Source organism: Ostrinia nubilalis, chromosome 13 (genome assembly GCF_963855985.1).
Source record: "Ostrinia nubilalis chromosome 13, ilOstNubi1.1, whole genome shotgun sequence".
Taxonomy (NCBI): domain Eukaryota; kingdom Metazoa; phylum Arthropoda; class Insecta; order Lepidoptera; family Crambidae; genus Ostrinia; species Ostrinia nubilalis.
In genome coordinates, this window is record NC_087100.1 from 15,579,887 (window position 1) to 15,598,367 (window position 18,481).

The 18,481-nt window shown below is 48.3% G+C and overlaps 1 protein-coding gene and 1 non-coding gene across 2 annotated transcripts; one reads left to right on the top strand and one right to left on the bottom strand.

Moving 5' to 3' along the window:
- Positions 1-999: 999 nt before the first annotated feature.
- LOC135077360 (TATA element modulatory factor) lies at positions 1,000-18,457 on the bottom strand. Its single transcript, XM_063971884.1, has 12 exons — positions 16,165-18,457; positions 14,821-15,035; positions 13,150-13,291; positions 11,077-11,406; positions 10,777-10,938; positions 9,878-10,210; positions 9,610-9,822; positions 9,476-9,554; positions 9,208-9,336; positions 7,958-8,150; positions 1,683-1,827; positions 1,000-1,014 (listed from the first exon to the last, which is right to left on the bottom strand). The coding sequence occupies exons 1-12, from the start codon at positions 18,082-18,084 to the stop codon at positions 1,000-1,002; spliced, it is 3,876 nt and encodes a 1,291-aa protein (XP_063827954.1). The 5' UTR covers positions 18,085-18,457.
- On the top strand, positions 15,446-15,539 carry Trnai-uau (transfer RNA isoleucine (anticodon UAU)). Its single transcript has 2 exons — positions 15,446-15,483; positions 15,504-15,539. It is a non-coding gene; the product is annotated as a tRNA-Ile (tRNA).
- Positions 18,458-18,481: the final 24 nt, after the last annotated feature.

Below are 18,481 nucleotides of genomic sequence, written 5' to 3' on the forward strand. Positions count from 1 at the left end.
GACAGGGGCTTTACTCAACAAGATGGATTCCGGATATTGTTGGAAAAATAATAGGTAAGTTTTATTGTTAGTTAAAACTCTCTATTTTGTATTCTGTATTTGTTCGCACTGTAGGCCTAACATTTATTTATTTATTAGGTACACCAACAAAGTCACATACATAATGCGCGCCGTGATAACTTTTATCGACGTCAAAATGTATGGGCGACAGCGATAAAATGGCGTGATAACCACTTGTCGCGGCGCGCATCTTTAGCCGAGTGGTGAGCTATTTAGTAGCTGAACCACATAATAATAATAAGTACTAAAGTCTGGTCTGTGAGCACGTAGAATTCTGTCCAATGACCCCAAGCTACCCATCCTTATCGCTCACGCGTAATTATATTGCTGTCGCGACTGTGCGACGGGCGCCCGCAGTGAGTGTGCGAGCGCGATATCAATATAATTACGCGCGAGCGATAAAGATGGGTAGCTTGGGGTCATTGGTCAAAATTCTACGTGCTCACAGACCGGGCTTTACGTACAGAAAGTTGTTTTTCGCGAAGGTATGAAGTAATTTATAATAATCTGTGACGAACTGAATTTCACACGAACTTCGCTTCCGCGGGCAAAAACTAGTGTTTTAAATAAAACCGTAATTTGCCAAAGCGCTGGACTCGAAATTTAAAAATTAATAATTACACAAAACATAACTCACCATAGGCCACATGGAGGCGGAAAAGGTGTCGGAAGAAACGGAGTGCGGCGGCGACACGTCCCCGCGAGACGTTATTTGCTCCTGGAATTGCATTACAACTTACTATAGATAATAACTCTTAACTACGTCACATACATCGTACGAAATTAACAGTAATAATCATGGTAACGGTATGCCTGAAGTCGTTATTTTTATTGCCTTATAAAAACTGTCAAAACGAGATTCTCATAGATTTTGTATGGTAATACGTCACCATTTTGTAACCAAAAATCTTAATTTATAGGTAATTTCAAATTAATCCTTCAAGGCCCGCGAATCTAGACACAATAGATAATCAATTGTTATGACATTCATTAATGCCGTCTGGGACTCAAGCGGTTAATGAAGTTTTATAAACCAGAACGAAGTGTCTTTTTTAAAAAAGTTGTGCTTTAGAATTATTGGAGAATGGTGTTAAATACCCAATTACTTAAAATATCAATTACTCGACCCGGGCTAAATGTGCCAACCACACGAAGCCAAAGCCCGAATCCTACTTCCTACTAATTATAAATGCGAAAGTTTGTATGGATATCTGGATGTCTGTTACTCTTTCACGCAAAAACTACTGAACGGATTTTGATGAAACTTTACAATATTAGTCTTTATAACCCAGAATAATATATAATTTATGACGATCTGTGACGAACTAAATTTCACGCGGGTGAAGCCGGGGGCTAAAGCTAATCTACAACTTCTATACTAATATTATAAATGCGAAAGTAACTCTGTCTGTTTGTTTGTCTTGCTTTCACGCCTAAACCACTGAACCGATTTTGATGAAATTTGGCATATAGACAGTTTGAGTCCCGGGAAAGGACTTATTATAGTTTTTATCCCGGTAATCGAAACAGGGACGCGGGGGATAAAGTTTTTCTGTGACAGACAAAATTCCAGGTGGGTGAAGCCGCGGGCAAAAGCTAGTAAAGAATAAAAAAGATAGTACCTGAAGGATAGAGTTCCGCTTCCTCTCAGTATCCAGCGCCGCTCGCTCGGCGTCCAGCGCTTGCTGCGCCGCCGCCAGCTGCCCGCGAAGCTCCGACGCCGTCGCTGCCTTCTCGCACAGAACCCTGTCCAGCTCGGATGTTTTGCTGGAAGTATGTGTACATTCCTTAAGCTTTACAACAAATGTGCGTTGTCTTTAGAAACTTTTAGCAACCCCGTCCTTTTTCTACTGGTGTTAATTACGTGTTACGTTTTAGACCTGAATCACATCTTTCTCTTTACGTTTACATCATAAGTAAGTTTAATGTACAATATTTATTGCAAATGCAAAATTCTACTTCGTTACGTCAAAGTGTGCAGTGCATCGGTGCTAGCAGTGATCTGTCTTTCTAGAAACAGTTTTGGTTTTTGGAACTCGCTCAGGGTGGTCATAAACGATAGTCGGCATGAATGTCTACACGATTAAGTTATCATTCTTAATTATTTATGAAACATGGGGGGGGGACAATTGATCACAGGTCCCTAAGCACGTCAAAGTCACTCACTTGGCTAGTTCCTCTTCCAGTTTGGTGACCCTATTGAGCAGTTGCTGTGCGTGCGCGGTGACGACGTCGAGGCGCGCCTGCGCGTCCTGTAGCAAGCCTTCCGCCGCGCTCAAGCGAGAAGTATATCCCCGCCACCTAGTCTAGAGGTAATTGTCACTCACTTGGCCATGAGCTTAGTGACTCTATTAATCAGTTGCTGCGCGTGCGCAATGAAAGCATCCAGACACGCCTGCAGATTCTATAGTAAACCCTCGGCTGATATCCATCTGCAAAAGGGATGTGTCCGCCTTCCTTCCTGTCCTTCTCTTCAATGGTAGATGTCACTTACTTGGCTAGTTCCTCCTCCAGCTTAGTGACCCTATTGAGCAGTTGCTGTGCGTGCGCGGTGACGGCGTCGAGGCGCGCCTGCGCGTCCTGCATTAAACCCTCCCGCCGGTACCAAGCTAGAAGTATATCTCCGCCACCCTAGTCTATATCGTTAAGGCGCTGGACGCAAGCCACTACCAATGGGGCAACATGGAAAGCATTGGGGGAGGCCTATGTTCAGCAGTGAACGTCCTATTGCTGAGATGATGATGATGATGATGATGACCCTAGTCTACAGTGCTAATTGTCACTCACTTGGCCAACTTTTCTTCCAGCTTAGTAACCCTATTGAGCAGTTGCAGTCAGCAGTCCGTGGCCAGGCGGGAGGTAGCCGCTGCCTTCTTCCGCGATATCCACCTTCGCAAGGAATGTGTCCGCCTCCCTAATTTACAATGGTAGATGTGACTTACTTGGCCAACTCCTCCTCCAGCTTAGTGACCCTATTCAGCAGCTACTGTGCGTGCGCAATGAAAGCATCCAGACACGCCTGCAGATTCTATAGTAAACCCTCGGCTGATATCCATCTTCAAAAGGGATGTGTCCGCCTTCCTTCCTGTCCTTCTCTTCAATGGTAGATGTCACTCACTTGGCTAGTTCCTCCTCCAGTTTAGTAACTCTATTCAACAACTGTTGTGCGTGCGCGGTGACGGCGTCGAGGCGCGCCTGTGCGTCCTGTAGTAAGCCTTCCGCCGCGGCCAGGCGGGAGGTAGATATCTACCTTTGCAAGGGATGTGCTCGTCTCCCTAATTTACAATGGTAGATGTCACTTACTTGGCCAGCTAAATTAAAACTCGGCCATCATGCTGAATCAAAGGTGCTCACGCGCGGCTGTCCCCAAGGATCGGTCCTAGGGCCCTACCTTTGGAATTTGGGTTTCGATGATTTTCTAGCATTACCATTACCCGAAGGCTGTTCGTTAACCGGGTACGCTGATGACGGTCTCCTTTTAATAGAGGCTGACACTAGATCAAAGCTTGAAAATCTAGCGGATACATGCTTGAATTTAATATCTCAATGGGGAGACAGGAATCGTTTGCAGTTTGCCCCTCACAAAACTTATCAGCTTCTATTGAAAGGTTATCTTAAAGTTTTGCCTCGCATTAAATTCAATGAAATAACTGTTAAAAAACGGGAATCTGTTTGCTATCTCGGACTAATTTTAGAGAAAAACTTTAGTTTTGTCGAGCACATTAAACAGATCGGTGAAAAAGCTAAAAAGAACTTTTATGCCTTAAGTCACATTTCAACCTCGACGTGGGGTCTAACGTTTAAAATCCTCCGAGTAATATATTCGGCCACTTATTTAAGCTCCATTTGCTATGGTGCACCAGTTTGGGCTGACAGAGCTACTATAGGAGCCGCTCGACGGAAACTACTCCAAAGTCAACGCCTTGCATTGATTTTTCTTTGCAAAGCTTACAGAACTGTGAGCACGGAGGCTCTGCCAGTCCTGGCTGGTGTACTGCCGGTCGACTTAGAGGTACAAAAGCGTGCGGCTATGTACTTCGCATCAAGGGAAAATATAACCTCAGATTTCTTAAATAGCCGCGATCGTTCTAAAATAAGTCGATTATTTGATTCCCGAGAAGTCGTTGAAGAAGATTTACTTAATGAATGGCAAAAAAGATGGGATACGTCAGTCAAAGGACGTCACTTATATAAATTCTTCCCGAATGTACGCGAACGTCTAACTAGGCGATGGTTAGAAATCGACCATTGCTCGTCGCAATTCCTCACGGGACATGGCAACTTTAAACATAAACTTCACGAATTCAAACTAGTTCCGTCTCCTTTTTGCGAGTGTTCCACTGATGATGTCAGTCATGAGCAGTCTGCCCATCATATCTTGTGGGAGTGTGATCTTTGGAAACATGAACGTGATATAATGCTTAATTCAATACAACATACATCTGTTTCCGCAATTTATTACACCGATCTTGTCGCGACAAGGAAAAATTTCCGTGCTTTTAAGCGATTTTGTGAAAAATATTATTGGCAGGTAGTTGCTAATTGCTCATAAGATAGGCCCCCTTAATTTAATTTATTGTCCGTGGTGCATAATCTTTTTCTTAAAGGTTTTAAACCTTTGTTTGTCACCTGTCATCCGCTTTGCAATGGAGGGAAGTCGAACCTTAATTTCGAACTCCTCCTATGTTCTTCTGATTAATTTCGTTGCGGGTCCAATGACAGTTTAACTTTCCCCCGGGACAAACTTGACCTTCATTGGTTGGGTTTTTGTGGCGGTCAAGCTGTAGATCCTGGCTACACAGGAGTTGCAGTGGTGGGAACGAGAGGTGGGAATAGTCCCGTTACTTGGCCAGCTGCTCTTCGAGCTTGGTGACCCTATTGAGCAGCGTGCGCAGTGAGTCTCCACACACGCCTGCGCGATACCCGCTCATGCTCCACTGCCTTCCCTAGGGATATCTTCGCCTCCACAACCTAGTTGTACTATGTCACTCACTTGGCCAGTTCTTCCTCCAGCTTAGTGACCCTATTCAACAACTGCTGTGCGTGCGCTGTGACGGCGTCAAGGCGCGCCTGCGCGTCCTCCAGCAAGCCTTCCGCCGCAGCCAGGTGAGGTAGACTTCGCCCTCTTTCCGTATCTGCTCTCGCTAAGGATGTCTCCACCTCTACAGAGCATACATTAGTAGAATATTACTCATTTAGCCAGTTCCTCTTCCAGCTTGGTGACCCTATTGAGCAGTTGCTGTGCGTGCGCGGTGACGGCGTCGAGGCGTGCCTGTGTGTCCTGTAGTAAGCCTTCCGCCGCGGCCAGGTGAGGTAGAATTCGTCCTTCTTTCGTGGTATCTGCTTTCGCTCAGAGTCTCTGCCTTCATAGCCTACGGTAGTCGATGTCACTCACTTGGCTAGTTCCTCCTCCAGTTTAGTGACCCTATTCAACAGCTGCTGTGCGTGCGCGGTGACGGCGTCGAGGTGCGCTTGCGTATCCTATAGTAAGCCCTCGGCTGAGAGTTCCGCCGTCTTCTTCCGCGATACCCATCTTCAAAGGAGATGTGTCCGCTTTCCTAATCTACAATGAAAGACTTATCACTCACTTGGCCAGCTCCTCCTCCAGCTTAGTGACTCTGTTGAGCAGTTGCTGTGCGTGCGCGGTGACGGCGTCGAGGCGCGCCTGTGCGTCCTGCAGCAAGCCTTCCACCGAGGCCAGATGAGGTAGACTTCGCCTTCCTTTTGGAGCATGGAGAATCTGCCTTCGCTAAGTCTCTGCTTCCACAACTTACGGTAGTAGATGTCACTCACTTGGTTAGCTCCTCTTCCAGCTTAGTGACCCTATTCAACAACTGCTGTGCGTGCGCTGTGACGGCGTCAAGGCGCGCCTGTGCGTCCTGTAGCAAGCCTTCTGCCGCGGCCAGAAGAGGTAGACTTCGCCCTCCTTTTGGAGTATCTGCCTTTGTTAAGAGTCTCTGCCTCCACAACCTACAGTAGTAGATGTAACTCACTTGGCCAGCTCCTCTTCCAGCTTAGTGACTCTATTGAGCAACTGCTGTGCGTGCGCAGTGACGGCGTCGAGGCGCGCCTGCGCGTCCTGCAGCAAGCCCTCGGCCGGTACCAAGCGAGAAGTATATCCCCGCCACCCTAGTCTAGAGGTAATTGTCACTCACTTGGCCACTCCTGTCCTACTTCTCTTCAATGGTAGATATCACTTACTTGGCCAGTTCCTCCTCCAGCTTAGTGACTCTATTAAGCAGTTGTTGCGCGTGCGCAATGAAAGCATCCAGACACGCCTGCAGATTCTATAGTAAACCCTCGGCTGATATCAATCTTCAAAAGGGATGTGTCCGCCTTCCTTTCTGTTCTTCTCTTCAATGATAGATGTCACTTACTTGGCTAGTTCCTCCTCCAGCTTAGTGACTCTATTCAACAACTGCTGTGCGTGCGCGGTGACGGCGTCCAGGCGTGCCTGTGCGTCCTGTAGCAAGCCTTCAGCCGCGGCCAGATGAGGTAGACTTCGCCCTCCTTTTGGGAGTTAAAGCCTTTGTTAAGAGTGCCTCCACAACCTACGGTAGTAGATGTAACTCACTTGGCCAGTTCTTCCTCCAGCTTAGTGACTCTATTTAACAGTTGCTGTGCGTGCGCGGTGACGGCGTCCAGGCGAGCCTGTGCGTCCTGTAGCAAGCCTTCCGCCGCGCTCAAGCGAGAGGTAGCCGCCGCCGCCTCCTCACGAGACACTCGCTCGCGCTCCACCGCCTTGGCTAAAGATGTCTCCGCTTCCGCTGGAAACGGTGGGATAGCTTCCATAGCCTACGGTAGTCGATATCACTTACTTGGCTAGTTATTCATCCAATTTAGTGACCCTATTCAACAGCTGCTGTGCGTGCGCGGTCACGGCGTCGAGGCGCGCCTGCGCATCCTATAGTAAGCCCTCGGATGAGGGTTCCGCCGTCTTAGAACCGCGATACCCATCTTTAAAGGAGATGTGTCCGCCTTCCTAATCTACAATAAAAGACTTATCACTCACTTGGCCAGCTCCTCTTCCAGCTTGGTGACTCTATTCAGCAGCTGCTGCGTATGCACAATGAAAGCATCCAGACACGCCTGCGCGACACCCGCTCACGCTCCACTGCCTTCCCTAGGGATATCTTCGCCTCCACAACCTAGTTGTACTATGTGACTCACTTGGCCAGCTCCTCTTCCAGCTTAGTGACTCTATTCAACAACTGCTGTGCGTGCGCGGTGACGGCGTCCAGGCGCGCCTGTGCGTCCTGTAGCAAGCCTTCCGCCGCGGCCAGATGAGGTAGACTTCGCCTTCCTTTTGGAGCATGGAGAATCTGCCTTCGCTAAGAGTCTTTGCTTCCACAACTTACGGTAGTAGACACAGGACTATTCCCACCTCTCGTACCCACCGCTGCAACTCCTGTGTAGCCAGGATCTACGGCTTGACAGCCAATAAAAACCCAACCAGAGGAGGTCAAGTTTGTAGAGATGTTACTCACTTGGCCAGTTCCTCCTCCAGCTTAGTGACTCTATTCAACAGCTGCTGTGCGTGCGCGGTCACGGCGTCCAGGCGTGTCTGTGCGTCCTGTAGCAAGCCTTCTGCCGCGGCCAGATGAGGTAGACTTCGCCTTCCTTTTGGAGCATGGAGAATCTGCCTTCGCTAAGTCTCTGCTTCCACAACCTATGGTAGTAGATGTTACTCACTTGGCCAGTTCTTCCTCCAGCTTAATGACTCTATTGAGCAGTTGCTGTGCGTGCGCGGTGACGGCGTCCAGGCGCGCCTGTGCGTCCTGTAGCAAGCCTTCTGCCGCGGCCAGATGAGGTAGACTTCGCCTTCCTTTTGGAGCATGGAGAATCTGCCTTCGCTAAGTCTCTGCCTTCACAACCTACGGTAGTAGATGTGACTCACTTGGCTAGTTCTTCCTCCAGCTTAGTGACTCTATTGAGCAACTGCTGTGCGTGCGCGGTGACGGCGTCTAGGCGAGCCTGTGCGTCCTGTAGCAAGCCTTCTGCCGCGCTCAAGCGAGAGGTAGCCGCCGCCGCCTCCTCGCGAGACACCCGCTCACGTTCCACTGCCTTGGCTAAAGATGTCTCCGCTTCCGCTGGAAACGGAGGAATATACGGTTTTTATCTACACTCGCAAGCAAAAGTATGGAATCATTAGGTTCGAGTGATCATTAGAACTTAATGACTAAGAAAATTAAATAAAAAATGGTACCAGTTTAAGGGTTATGTTATAGTTTAGCTTAACACTGTAGATACGATAATCATTGAGTTCTTCAAATCATTCGGAACAACACACAAGATGGTGATTCCATACTTTTGCTCGTAAGTATATTAGTTTAGCCAAAAAAAAAGGTAGCGTTGTCGCCGTATTCATCTGAATCCAGCTAAAGTTATACAAAACATATACTGGGTGAGTGGGGGTGGTCGTCATTAACCGTGAGGTTTTGACACAGTAGAAAAGGCAGTAAAAGCGACTGAACAAATATGCGCAGATTAAACCTTAACTCGTCTTCCTGAATCAGGGCCGTCTTTAACCTACTAGGGGCCCTGGGCACTTACGGATCAAGGGGGCCCTTGTCATCTAGAAAAAGGTCTTTTGAGCAGACGGGGGCCCCTTCCGTCGCGGGGCCCTGGGCACGTGCCCAAAGTGCCCAGTGGGAAAGTGGGGCCTGTCCTGAATCCATTTGCTTCTGGTAAATTAGTGAAGGTCGTGGTCCCGCGAACTGCTCCTGAATCAAATGTACCTACTACTGCTTTTTCTATTAACTGCTCCTGAATCAAATGTACCTACTACTGCTTTTTCTATTTTTTTATATTAACCGGCAGACAGTGGTGACTGAGTTTGTTGCGGCGCTTCTTCTCAGCACTTGCCAAATGTTGGTCTCGAAGCGCTGGTAGGGTAAAAAGATTATGAGACATGTAGAGGCTCCTTAAGAGCAAAATGACGATTTGTAAGAACTATTTATTAGTCCAAACAAATAAAGAAATTTTGACTTTGACTTTGACCCGCAGCGAAGACTGAATGTCCTGATGACATATCGTCATATGGGGAAATAGGAAGGAGGCTCGACGCTGAAGAGATGCTGCAGGGCCGCCAGCTGCGCCAGCAGGGCCCGCACGAGGCCGGGGCGCCGGGCCCCGCGCGACACTCACCCAGCTGGGCGCGGAGGGCGCGCGTGTGGTGCGCGTGCGCGGTGTCCCGCTGGAGAGCGGCGCGCTGCAGGGCCGCCAGCTGCGCCAGCAGGGCCCGCACGAGGCCGGGGCGCCGGGCCCCGCGCGACACTCACCCAGCTGGGCGCGGAGGGCGCGCGTGTGGTGCGCGTGCGCGGTGTCCCGCTGGAGAGCGGCGCGCTGCAGGGCCGCCAGCTGCGCCAGCAGGGCCCGCACGAGGCCGGGGCGCCGGGCCCCGCGCGACACTCACCCAGCTGGGCGCGGAGGGCGCGCGTGTGGTGCGCGTGCGCGGTGTCCCGCTGGAGAGCGGCGCGCTGCAGGGCCGCCAGCTGCGCCAGCAGGGCCCGCACGAGGCCGGGGCGCCGGGCCCCGCGCGACACTCACCCAGCTGGGCGCGGAGGGCGCGCGTGTGGTGCGCGTGCGCGGTGTCCCGCTGGAGAGCGGCGCGCTGCAGGGCCGCCAGCTGCGCCAGCAGGGCCCGCACGAGGCCGGGGCGCCGGGCCCCGCGCGACACTCACCCAGCTGGGCGCGGAGGGCGCGCGTGTGGTGCGCGTGCGCGGTGTCCCGCTGGAGAGCGGCGCGCTGCAGGGCCGCCAGCTGCGCCAGCAGGGCCCGCACGAGGCCGGGGCGCCGGGCCCCGCGCGACACTCACCCAGCTGGGCGCGGAGGGCGCGCGTGTGGTGCGCGTGCGCGGTGTCCCGCTGGAGAGCGGCGCGCTGCAGGGCCGCCAGCTGCGCCAGCAGGGCCCGCACGAGGCCGGGGCGCCGGGCCCCGCGCGACACTCACCCAGCTGGGCGCGGAGGGCGCGCGTGTGGTGCGCGTGCGCGGTGTCCCGCTGGAGAGCGGCGCGCTGCAGGGCCGCCAGCTGCGCCAGCAGGGCCCCGCACGACTCAGCGGGCGCCGGCGCTGCGTCCGCGCACGCCAGCTCGCGAGCCTCGCGGACCTCCCGTCGAAGCGCTTCTTCGCGGCTCGCCCAGCGACGCTCCTCTGAAATAATGATAGGGGAAGTCATCGTTATGACACTAGCGGCGTAAGAGGGGGGGCGGTGGGGGCGGTCCGCCCCGGGTGCCAAGCCTCAGGGGGTGACACAAGTCGCGCAGATTAGTACTAATTAGCGGATCTGCCATGACAAGTCTGCGGTCTATCTCATGATACGGGGAGGTGCGATTGTCTTTCAATCTTCGAATCGGTAGGTAACCCCTAAATCCTATGGGTTAGGGGGTGCCATAGGACTTATGACGGGGGGAGGGGGGTGATCGCCCCGGGTGCCAACCCATGCTACATCACCACTGCGTTATGAACCTGCTCGGAAAAGTAACAAGCTGCAGATGTGAATACAAAATCGGAAAAAGAAACATAGAACGCTGATGATCGAGAAAAACGCAGTGCAGTGAAGTGGATTGACTTGCAACTTTTAACTCGCTCATCGTCTTATCGACTCCCACTCCTCTCGTTGGAATACGACGCGACGTCAAACGACCTACGATTCTAATCGACGTCCTACCGCCGCTTCGGTCGCGGGCTGCTCCTCGCCAGTGACGTCACACTCACCGGCCGTGACGTCGGCCCGCAGGCGCGCCAGCTCGGCAGCACGCGCGGCAGCGTCAGCACGGGCGGCACGCAGGTCGCGGGCTGCTCCTCACCAATGACGTCACACTCACCGGCCGTGACGTCGGCCCGCAGGCGCGCCAGCTCGGCAGCACGCAGGTCGTGCTCGAGGCGCGCGTGACGTCACACTCACCGGCCGTGACGTCGGCCCGGAGGCGCGCCAGCTCGGCAGCACGCGCGGCAGCTTCAGCACGGGCGGCACGCAGGTCGCGGGCTGCTCCTCACCAATGACGTCACACTCACCGGCCGTGACGTCGGCCCGGAGGCGCGCCAGCTCGGCAGCACGCGCGGCAGCTTCAGCACGGGCGGCACGCAGGTCGCGGGCTGCTCCTCACCAATGACGTCACACTCACCGGCCGTGACGTCGGCCCGCAGGCGCGCCAGCTCGGCGGCGCGCGCGGCGGCGTCAGCACGGGCGGCACGCAAGTCGTGCTCGAGACGCGCGTGTGCCGCGCGTGTGCGGGCCAGCTCGTCGCCGCTGCCGCGGAGCGCGGTGAGCTCGCGCCGCGCCGCGTCCAGCGACGTCCGCGTCGACTCCAGCCGGTGTGTAGCGTCGTCTAGCGCGCTTTTTGTCTACAACACATCAACGCCGGCTCTCTTCGTTACGTTTTATTCGCTAAATAAAAGACACCTTTTTCTAAAATACCGATATGAAAAGAATTCATGCTCTGCATTTTTGTATAGGTAGGCCGAAGGTACTACCACAGAATAATAATAAGTACCTACTACGTACAGAAGTTTTACTTGACGAAGGTATTTAAAAAAAATATATGTAATTTAGCTTGTCTCAAAAGTCAAGCACTATTTTGTTGACAAACGTCAGTGATCGGTATTGCGCCGAAACTATAGGGCTGACTTCGGTAAAATGATGTGACGTGAGGTGCCAAACTGCAGAAAATGGCGGAGGAAATACATGATTTAGCATGAATTATCTACTTATTTAGCTCTCAGTGTCTTCTGGCAACTTAAAAAAGTACATTTTTATTATTATTTAGGCAGTTAAATACTGCACAGTATTAAGTACACCATTTTCTTTATTTTTTTCCATCATACACAGAATACGCGTGCGTGAGTCAATGCTCGCTCGTATGTGAAGCCTTGTCGAATAGTAATCCTGTAGGGGGCCATCGTGCGTGTTTTGTTTTCGATGTAAACTCGCGGAGATGAACAGGCCTGGTACTACGTAAACTAGACATGTTACGAGTTAAAATAAGATATAAAGAATCACTACAAATATTTTATTTGCAGTTTGAATCCATCATGTATATTTCTCGACGAAACATTGCGAAAGCATGTAATCTATCGTGTAGTTCAAAACAAATAATTACGAACTAATTACCAATATGAAAAATGTTGTTACAAGACAAATAAATCACAGTCATTTATGTACTTAGATACACTTATAACAAATACGCGATGCAGTGCATGACTCACACGTGTTACTGATGAATGATTAAATGCTTAATAAACTGGTAACGAGGAGATAATGAATTATAACGATCTAGAAATGATAAATTAAAATATTCTCAGAAAAATTACCGCTATTTTATAATCATTAACAAATGTTAGTTATAATACCGAACCACCAATAACAACAGCGGATAATACTCGTATAGAAACCATACACATCGTTAACAAGAACTGATAAAATACTCATATAGGTAAATCCCGCACGCTAGTTAATTTGTAATAGGCTTATTTTATAGCCATACGTTGTGTAATGTGTGCTAAACCAAATGCATTTAGAACACCCAATGGGTGGGTATTATAGAACGAAACTTAAAACTCGATTCAAACTCAAGCAAAGATTGAAGACTGATCTCCAATATTTATGTAGGTTGGGGCCCATCATTTACGTCCGTTTTTTGTTTTCTTTGGCCTTTCCGACATCATTGACAACCTGTGGCCTAATTCACGTATTTTGACTGTCAAGATCTCGCTGACGTTCAGAAGTCATCCCATTAAAAACAGTTATAAATCCGTATTCACAAGGGTCATTTTGATAGAACGATTACTCGATAGGATCGCAACTCAGCGATTTGTTGTCTTTGAAGTTTTGTTACGTCGTCCCATTGAAAACAGTTCTAAATCCGTATTCACAAGGGTCATTTCGATAGAACGATTACTCGATAGGATCGCAACTCAGCGATTGTTGTCATTGAAGTTTTGTTACGTCGTCCCATTGAAAAACAGTTCTAAATCCGTATTCACAAGGTTCATTTCGATAGAACGATTACTCGATAGGATCGCAACTCAGTGTTTTGTTGTCGTTGTTGTTTTGTTACGTGAATAAGGCTACTGATCTCCTCCACTTACCTCTGCCAGCTCGGCGTCCAGCTTCTTGTTGGCGGTGGTGAGCCGGTACACGGCTTCCACCTGGCTCACCTCCAGCTCTTCCTTGGCAGAAAGCGAGCGCTTCAGTCGCTCTAGCTCGCTCGTCTGGTCTGCTATCTTGTCTCTGGAATGACGTCAATGCTTTACATTTAGTCAAATTCATCATCATCATCATCATTTCAGCAATAGGACGTCCACTGCTGAACATAAGACTCTCCCTAATGATATCCATAATCACCGGTTGGTAGCAGCCTGCATCCAGCGCCTTCCTTTATGAGGTCGTCCTTCTACCTTGTGGAAGAACGTCCTACGCTGCGTTTCTGGTACGCTTACGATATTTGCTTCGTACGTTCGTTTCAGACAAATGACGTCTACTGCTGGACGAAAGCTTCACCCAAGGATTTCCATATCCACCGGTCGCGCTGCACGATAATTATTTGCTTAGCAAATTAAAATAGCGAAGAGAAACGACGAGATGTCTTATTTGATGAATTACCAAAACTAATACAATGCGAATATAATTGGTGTAAATCGTATACGATTAATGCAGATTTGAATGCAAATTCAATGCATTCTTTAAAAATACGTCTCGTGATAACGTCATTTGTGACTATTAATTAACAGATGGTGCAAGCCTTTTGTAGATCGTTAAGTTGCAGACAATATATATCAACAAAATTCAATTCTATAACCTATCTAGCCAATAAGGCAATGTGTTGTTTGACTCAAGGTGACGAACGAACAATTTGTTATCGTGTGAAAATGTACTCCATTCCAACTTGCCCTAGCACGCTCGACGTAAACACATACCGCCACATGCAAAGTCACAATTTTGAAAGTCAATAAGTGCAAGTCCTAAATAAGTACCTACACAAAGATAATAATATTATTCCACTAGCGGCCGCCCGCGACTTCGTACGCGTGGATCCCGTTTTATTCCCTTAGGGGTTGAATTTTGCAAAATCCTGTCTTAGTGAGCACCTACGTTCTAAAAGGAAACCCCATGCAAAATTTGAGACTCCTAGCACTTGTAGTTTCTGAGATTTCGTGATGAGTGAGTGATTCAGTCAGTCAATCGTCACGGGACGCCACCTCTCGTTCCCACCACTGCAACTCCTATGTAGTCAGGATCTACAGCTTGACCGCCACAAAAACCCAACCAATGAAGGTCAAGTTTGTCCCGGGGGAAAGTTAAACTGTCATTGGACCCGCAACGAAATTAATCAGAATAGGAGGAGTTCGAAATTAAGGTTCGACTTCCCTCCATTGCAAATCGGATGACAGGTGACAAACAAAGGTTTAAAACCTTTAATAAAAGATTATGCACCACGGACAATAAATTAAATTAAGGGGGCCTATCTTATGAGCAATTAGCAACTACCTGCCAATAATATTTTTCACAAAATCGCTTAAAAGCACGGAAATTTTTCCTTGTCGCGACAAGATCGGTGTAATAAATTGCGGAAACAGATGTATGTTGTATTGAATTAAGCATTATATCACGTTCATGTTTCCAAAGATCACACTCCCACAAGATATGATGGGCAGACTGCTCATGACTGACATCATCAGTGGAACACTCGCAAAAAGGAATCAATCAATCGTCAGTGACCTTTCGCTTTTATAGATAAAGGTTACCAAAAAGGCACTCACCTTAGGCTCTTGATGACCTGTTCATTGTCCTTCTCCTTGGCGCGGAGCTTCTTGATGATGTTGGAGTGCTGCAGCTGCTGCCGCGCCAGCTTCTCTCCCTCCTCCTGTAGCTGGGTGATAACGTCGTCTTTCTCTTTCAGGCTGTTCTCGAGGTCGGACGAGTTCTTCCGAGACGACTCGGTCTTGAGGGTATCTAGTTGTTTTCTTAGCTGATCCTGTTTCAATCAACGAATACAGGATAAATTACGGTTTAGTAACGACCCTCATTATACTTCTTCTTCTTTTATTATGGCAACGGCTTGGTTTTGAGAACCATGATTTCGCCAATGTCACGTAAACAGTTTACAAAATAACAGGGTTTACAAAAACCCTCATTATAACGAATGTGTATTACGCCCGTATTCACAAACGATGATTGCTTATTAAGTGAAGCGGCAAATCGAACGCACAGCGTTTGATGGAGCTCTGTGATTAATTCGTGTGTCACCCTGTGCGTTCACTCGCACTGTGAGACCTCATAGTAATGTTTGTCAATACGGACGTTAAAAAGCACACGGAAAATGTAAATTCGGATAAGCGTCGCGACGGTGCAACTATCCGGGATTTTTCAGCCGCGACGGGCACGGCTCCAGTGGCGCAATTGGTTAGCGCACGGTACTTATAAGGCAGTGTACGTGTGAGGAATGCCGGGGTTGTGAGTTCGAGCCTCACCTGGAGCATATTTTTGATAGAGGTTTATTGAAAAACACAAAAAAAATTAATCGGTAATGAACCACCTTCCCCGTTTGTTTTAATTAGAGTAATAACAATGTTTGGAGTTTCGAAGGTAGTTAAAACGTTTTTCTAATGCAAAGGAAATACTTTAGGCATTCCTACCGCGAAAATGACTTCAGCAGATGTGGGCGATCATTGACGATTGACGAAAATTTGAAATTAAATTTCTACCCACATGTGTTGGTGTGGTGAAAATTACTACCTTTGCCTATGAGTTATTTCAGTTGAAATGGTAGGTAGGTAGTTAAATACAAATAATTTAAATGAATTTTAATTCCAGTAGTAAACCTCACAGTCACCTTGTAATATAATAATGCATGAATTTTTTACTGTTCAAAGATTCCCAAGATGACTGTAGTTATTAAGACAGAATTTGCCTGATTGAAAGATATACCTCTACACAAAAAAAGTAAATTAAAAAAATAGAATAGAATAATAAAATAAAATTGGGTCAGTTTAGTTTTGACCCACAAAAAGAATCTGCAGTGTGTTACCACTATCAGAAAGATGATAGCGTATCACTTATCACATGCTCTACCACTTTGTAAATAATAATAACAACATAATTACCTTTTCTCTTATCGCTTGCTGGAATTTCTTTTCCAACGCCGACATCCTCTGTGTGTAGTCTTCAGTGATCATGTTGATTTCGCCGCTCTCGTGCTTGGCCACCATCGAGTCCAGCTGGCTCTTGAGGTCCGCATTACTCTCCGCCAGCTCCGCATTGTTCCGGCTCACCTCCATCAGTCTGTTCTCCCGTGCCTCCAAGATTTCGGCCATTTCACACAGCCTTCTCATCAACCTCTCATTCTCAGAACTCTGACTCTCATCACTGGTGTTGCTTTGAATGGAAGCCTCCGACAACTCCCGATTGTGTCCCCGTATCTTTGTAGCTAATGACTTCCCCAGCACCAAGTCTACCAGGTTCGGTGATGTTGTTCCATCAAATTTGGACTGCCTTAACCCATACTTGGCTGGACTACTTCTGCAAAAATGACCGTCACCGTTGGGGCTTGGAATTATTTCAATATCCGACGAAGTGGCTGTCTCCAGCTCATCCCCAGACGTGTGTCCAGACGTCCTGTCGGAGCCAATCTTCACTAAATCACTTTTACTATCTGAACTAATTGGAGAAGTCCTCTCCTTTAAGCTCCCCTCTTTTTGGGAGGAGTCGCTGTCAGGCCCGCTGCACTGCTGCTTCTCAACATTTACAAATGCAGAACTCTCAGACCTGAGCATGTCCACAGACACGTTCACATTGTAAAACGACGAGGAGTCACTAAGTTTCTCCATCAAAATATCTTCTTGATCCATTTCTTTTTTTGGCTCTTCTACTGTATTTTCCAAAATAATGCTCTCATTGTCAGCGTTTAGAGTTCTATCAGACCATGAGCCATCATTAGATGAGTTCTCACTGATTTGCATTCGATGGGGCAACACCGACTGTTCTAAATGTATGAAATCCTTCTCTAAAATTTTTCGACTTTCACTCCTAAGCATTTTTGGAAAGGGACTAGCAGATTTGTCGTCTGTATCTAAAACTGTTGGTGCGGTACACTCCGATATAGAATTATAAGACATAGTATCTTCATCATCGTCTGCAACCAGGCTCACACTATCAGCAGTCTCGGCTCTCTCAGTCCGCTCTCCCACAGGAGTGGACTTCTTATCGCTCACATCACCAGGAGATAAGTGGGATGATGTGGAGCTACTATTTCTATCACTAGAGTAACTGTCAAAGCCAAGGCACTCAATAGAACTCGGACTAACCAAACTATCGGGTAATATTTCCACAGAGTCAGAGTTGAGTTTTTGCCCCACACTGCTGCTGTGCGACATGGACTGCCCGGAAGCTGCTTCTGAATCGGGGGTAGTTTTTAAACTGTGTGACAAAACTTCTACAGAATCAGAACTGTTTCTGCTAGACACCAATGATAACCTATTTGAACGCGTTGAACCTCTCCGGTCTTCAACTTTTGAAAAATCATCTTTTGATGTTTTAGCAATCTTGAATTCTAAACCTTCAGCCCCGTCTGACATAACTAGCTGGCTTTTAGAAAATAAATCATCTTGACTGCCATATTTGGCGTCAGCAATCACATTCATAGATTTGGCTTTGGGAGGTTGGACTATGGTGGAATCATGCTCACTTGTAGGTTGTTCAAAGAATGAACCTGCGAAGGATCCCCACAAGCTCTGCGAGGTCGACTTCGACGGGCTCTCCGTGACCACTGGCTGCTCTTTGATGGGGTCATCCTTGCCACTCTCAGCGCTCACGGTCAAGCCCCACGAAGAGAAGAAATCACTGTCTTTTTGAGGCGTCCCACTCTTGCTCGGAGACGATTTCGCGGTGCTCTGCGGCGGGGACTCATCCTCCGGCTCCTCGCCGCTCTCATCCTGTATGTCTAGAGCCTTGTCGATGGTCTTCTGGGCCTCCTTCAAGGCTGTCTTTGCCAAACTCGTCAGGCCTGACGTGTCGAACCAATTCATAATGAGGTCACATCAGAAACGAATACTATCACAACAATGGCACAACAAATCACGTAACAAACACTTTTTTATATTGTCCGACACGGTTGATAGACGGTTGTTATGAGAAAAACTGGAATCACAACACAGCACATCAATCAGGTGACGTTTCCATTTTGTTTATATTTTTCAATTTTGTCCCCTCTGTCAACCAAAGAAACACTACTTTTTAGCAAATTTTGGTCAGAATTGATGCGCAATTACCACCGTAATTTGCATAAATCGCTAATATCTTTCTGTAAATTACATTTTGTGCTAAATGAACGAAAGATTTTGACATTTGTTATCATAAAAAAGAATGTCAATCGACTTCGGCAGTGTCGTATAAGTATTCGGGTATTTTCGGCCCCGTCAGACA

Excerpts from the sequence above, each read along its gene's own strand:
- LOC135077360 (XM_063971884.1), bottom strand. The coding sequence starts at position 18,084 with ATGAATTGGTTCGACACGTCAGGCCTGACGAGTTTGGCAAAGACAGCC. Across the intron at positions 13,292-14,820 it reads CAGGTCATCAAGAGCCTAAG|AGACAAGATAGCAGACCAGA; the intron begins GTGAGTGCCTTT and ends ACGTCATTCCAG. Across the intron at positions 9,555-9,609 it reads CGCCCTCCGCGCCCAGCTGG|CTGGCGGCCCTGCAGCGCGC; the intron begins GTGAGTGTCGCG and ends CTGCTGGCGCAG.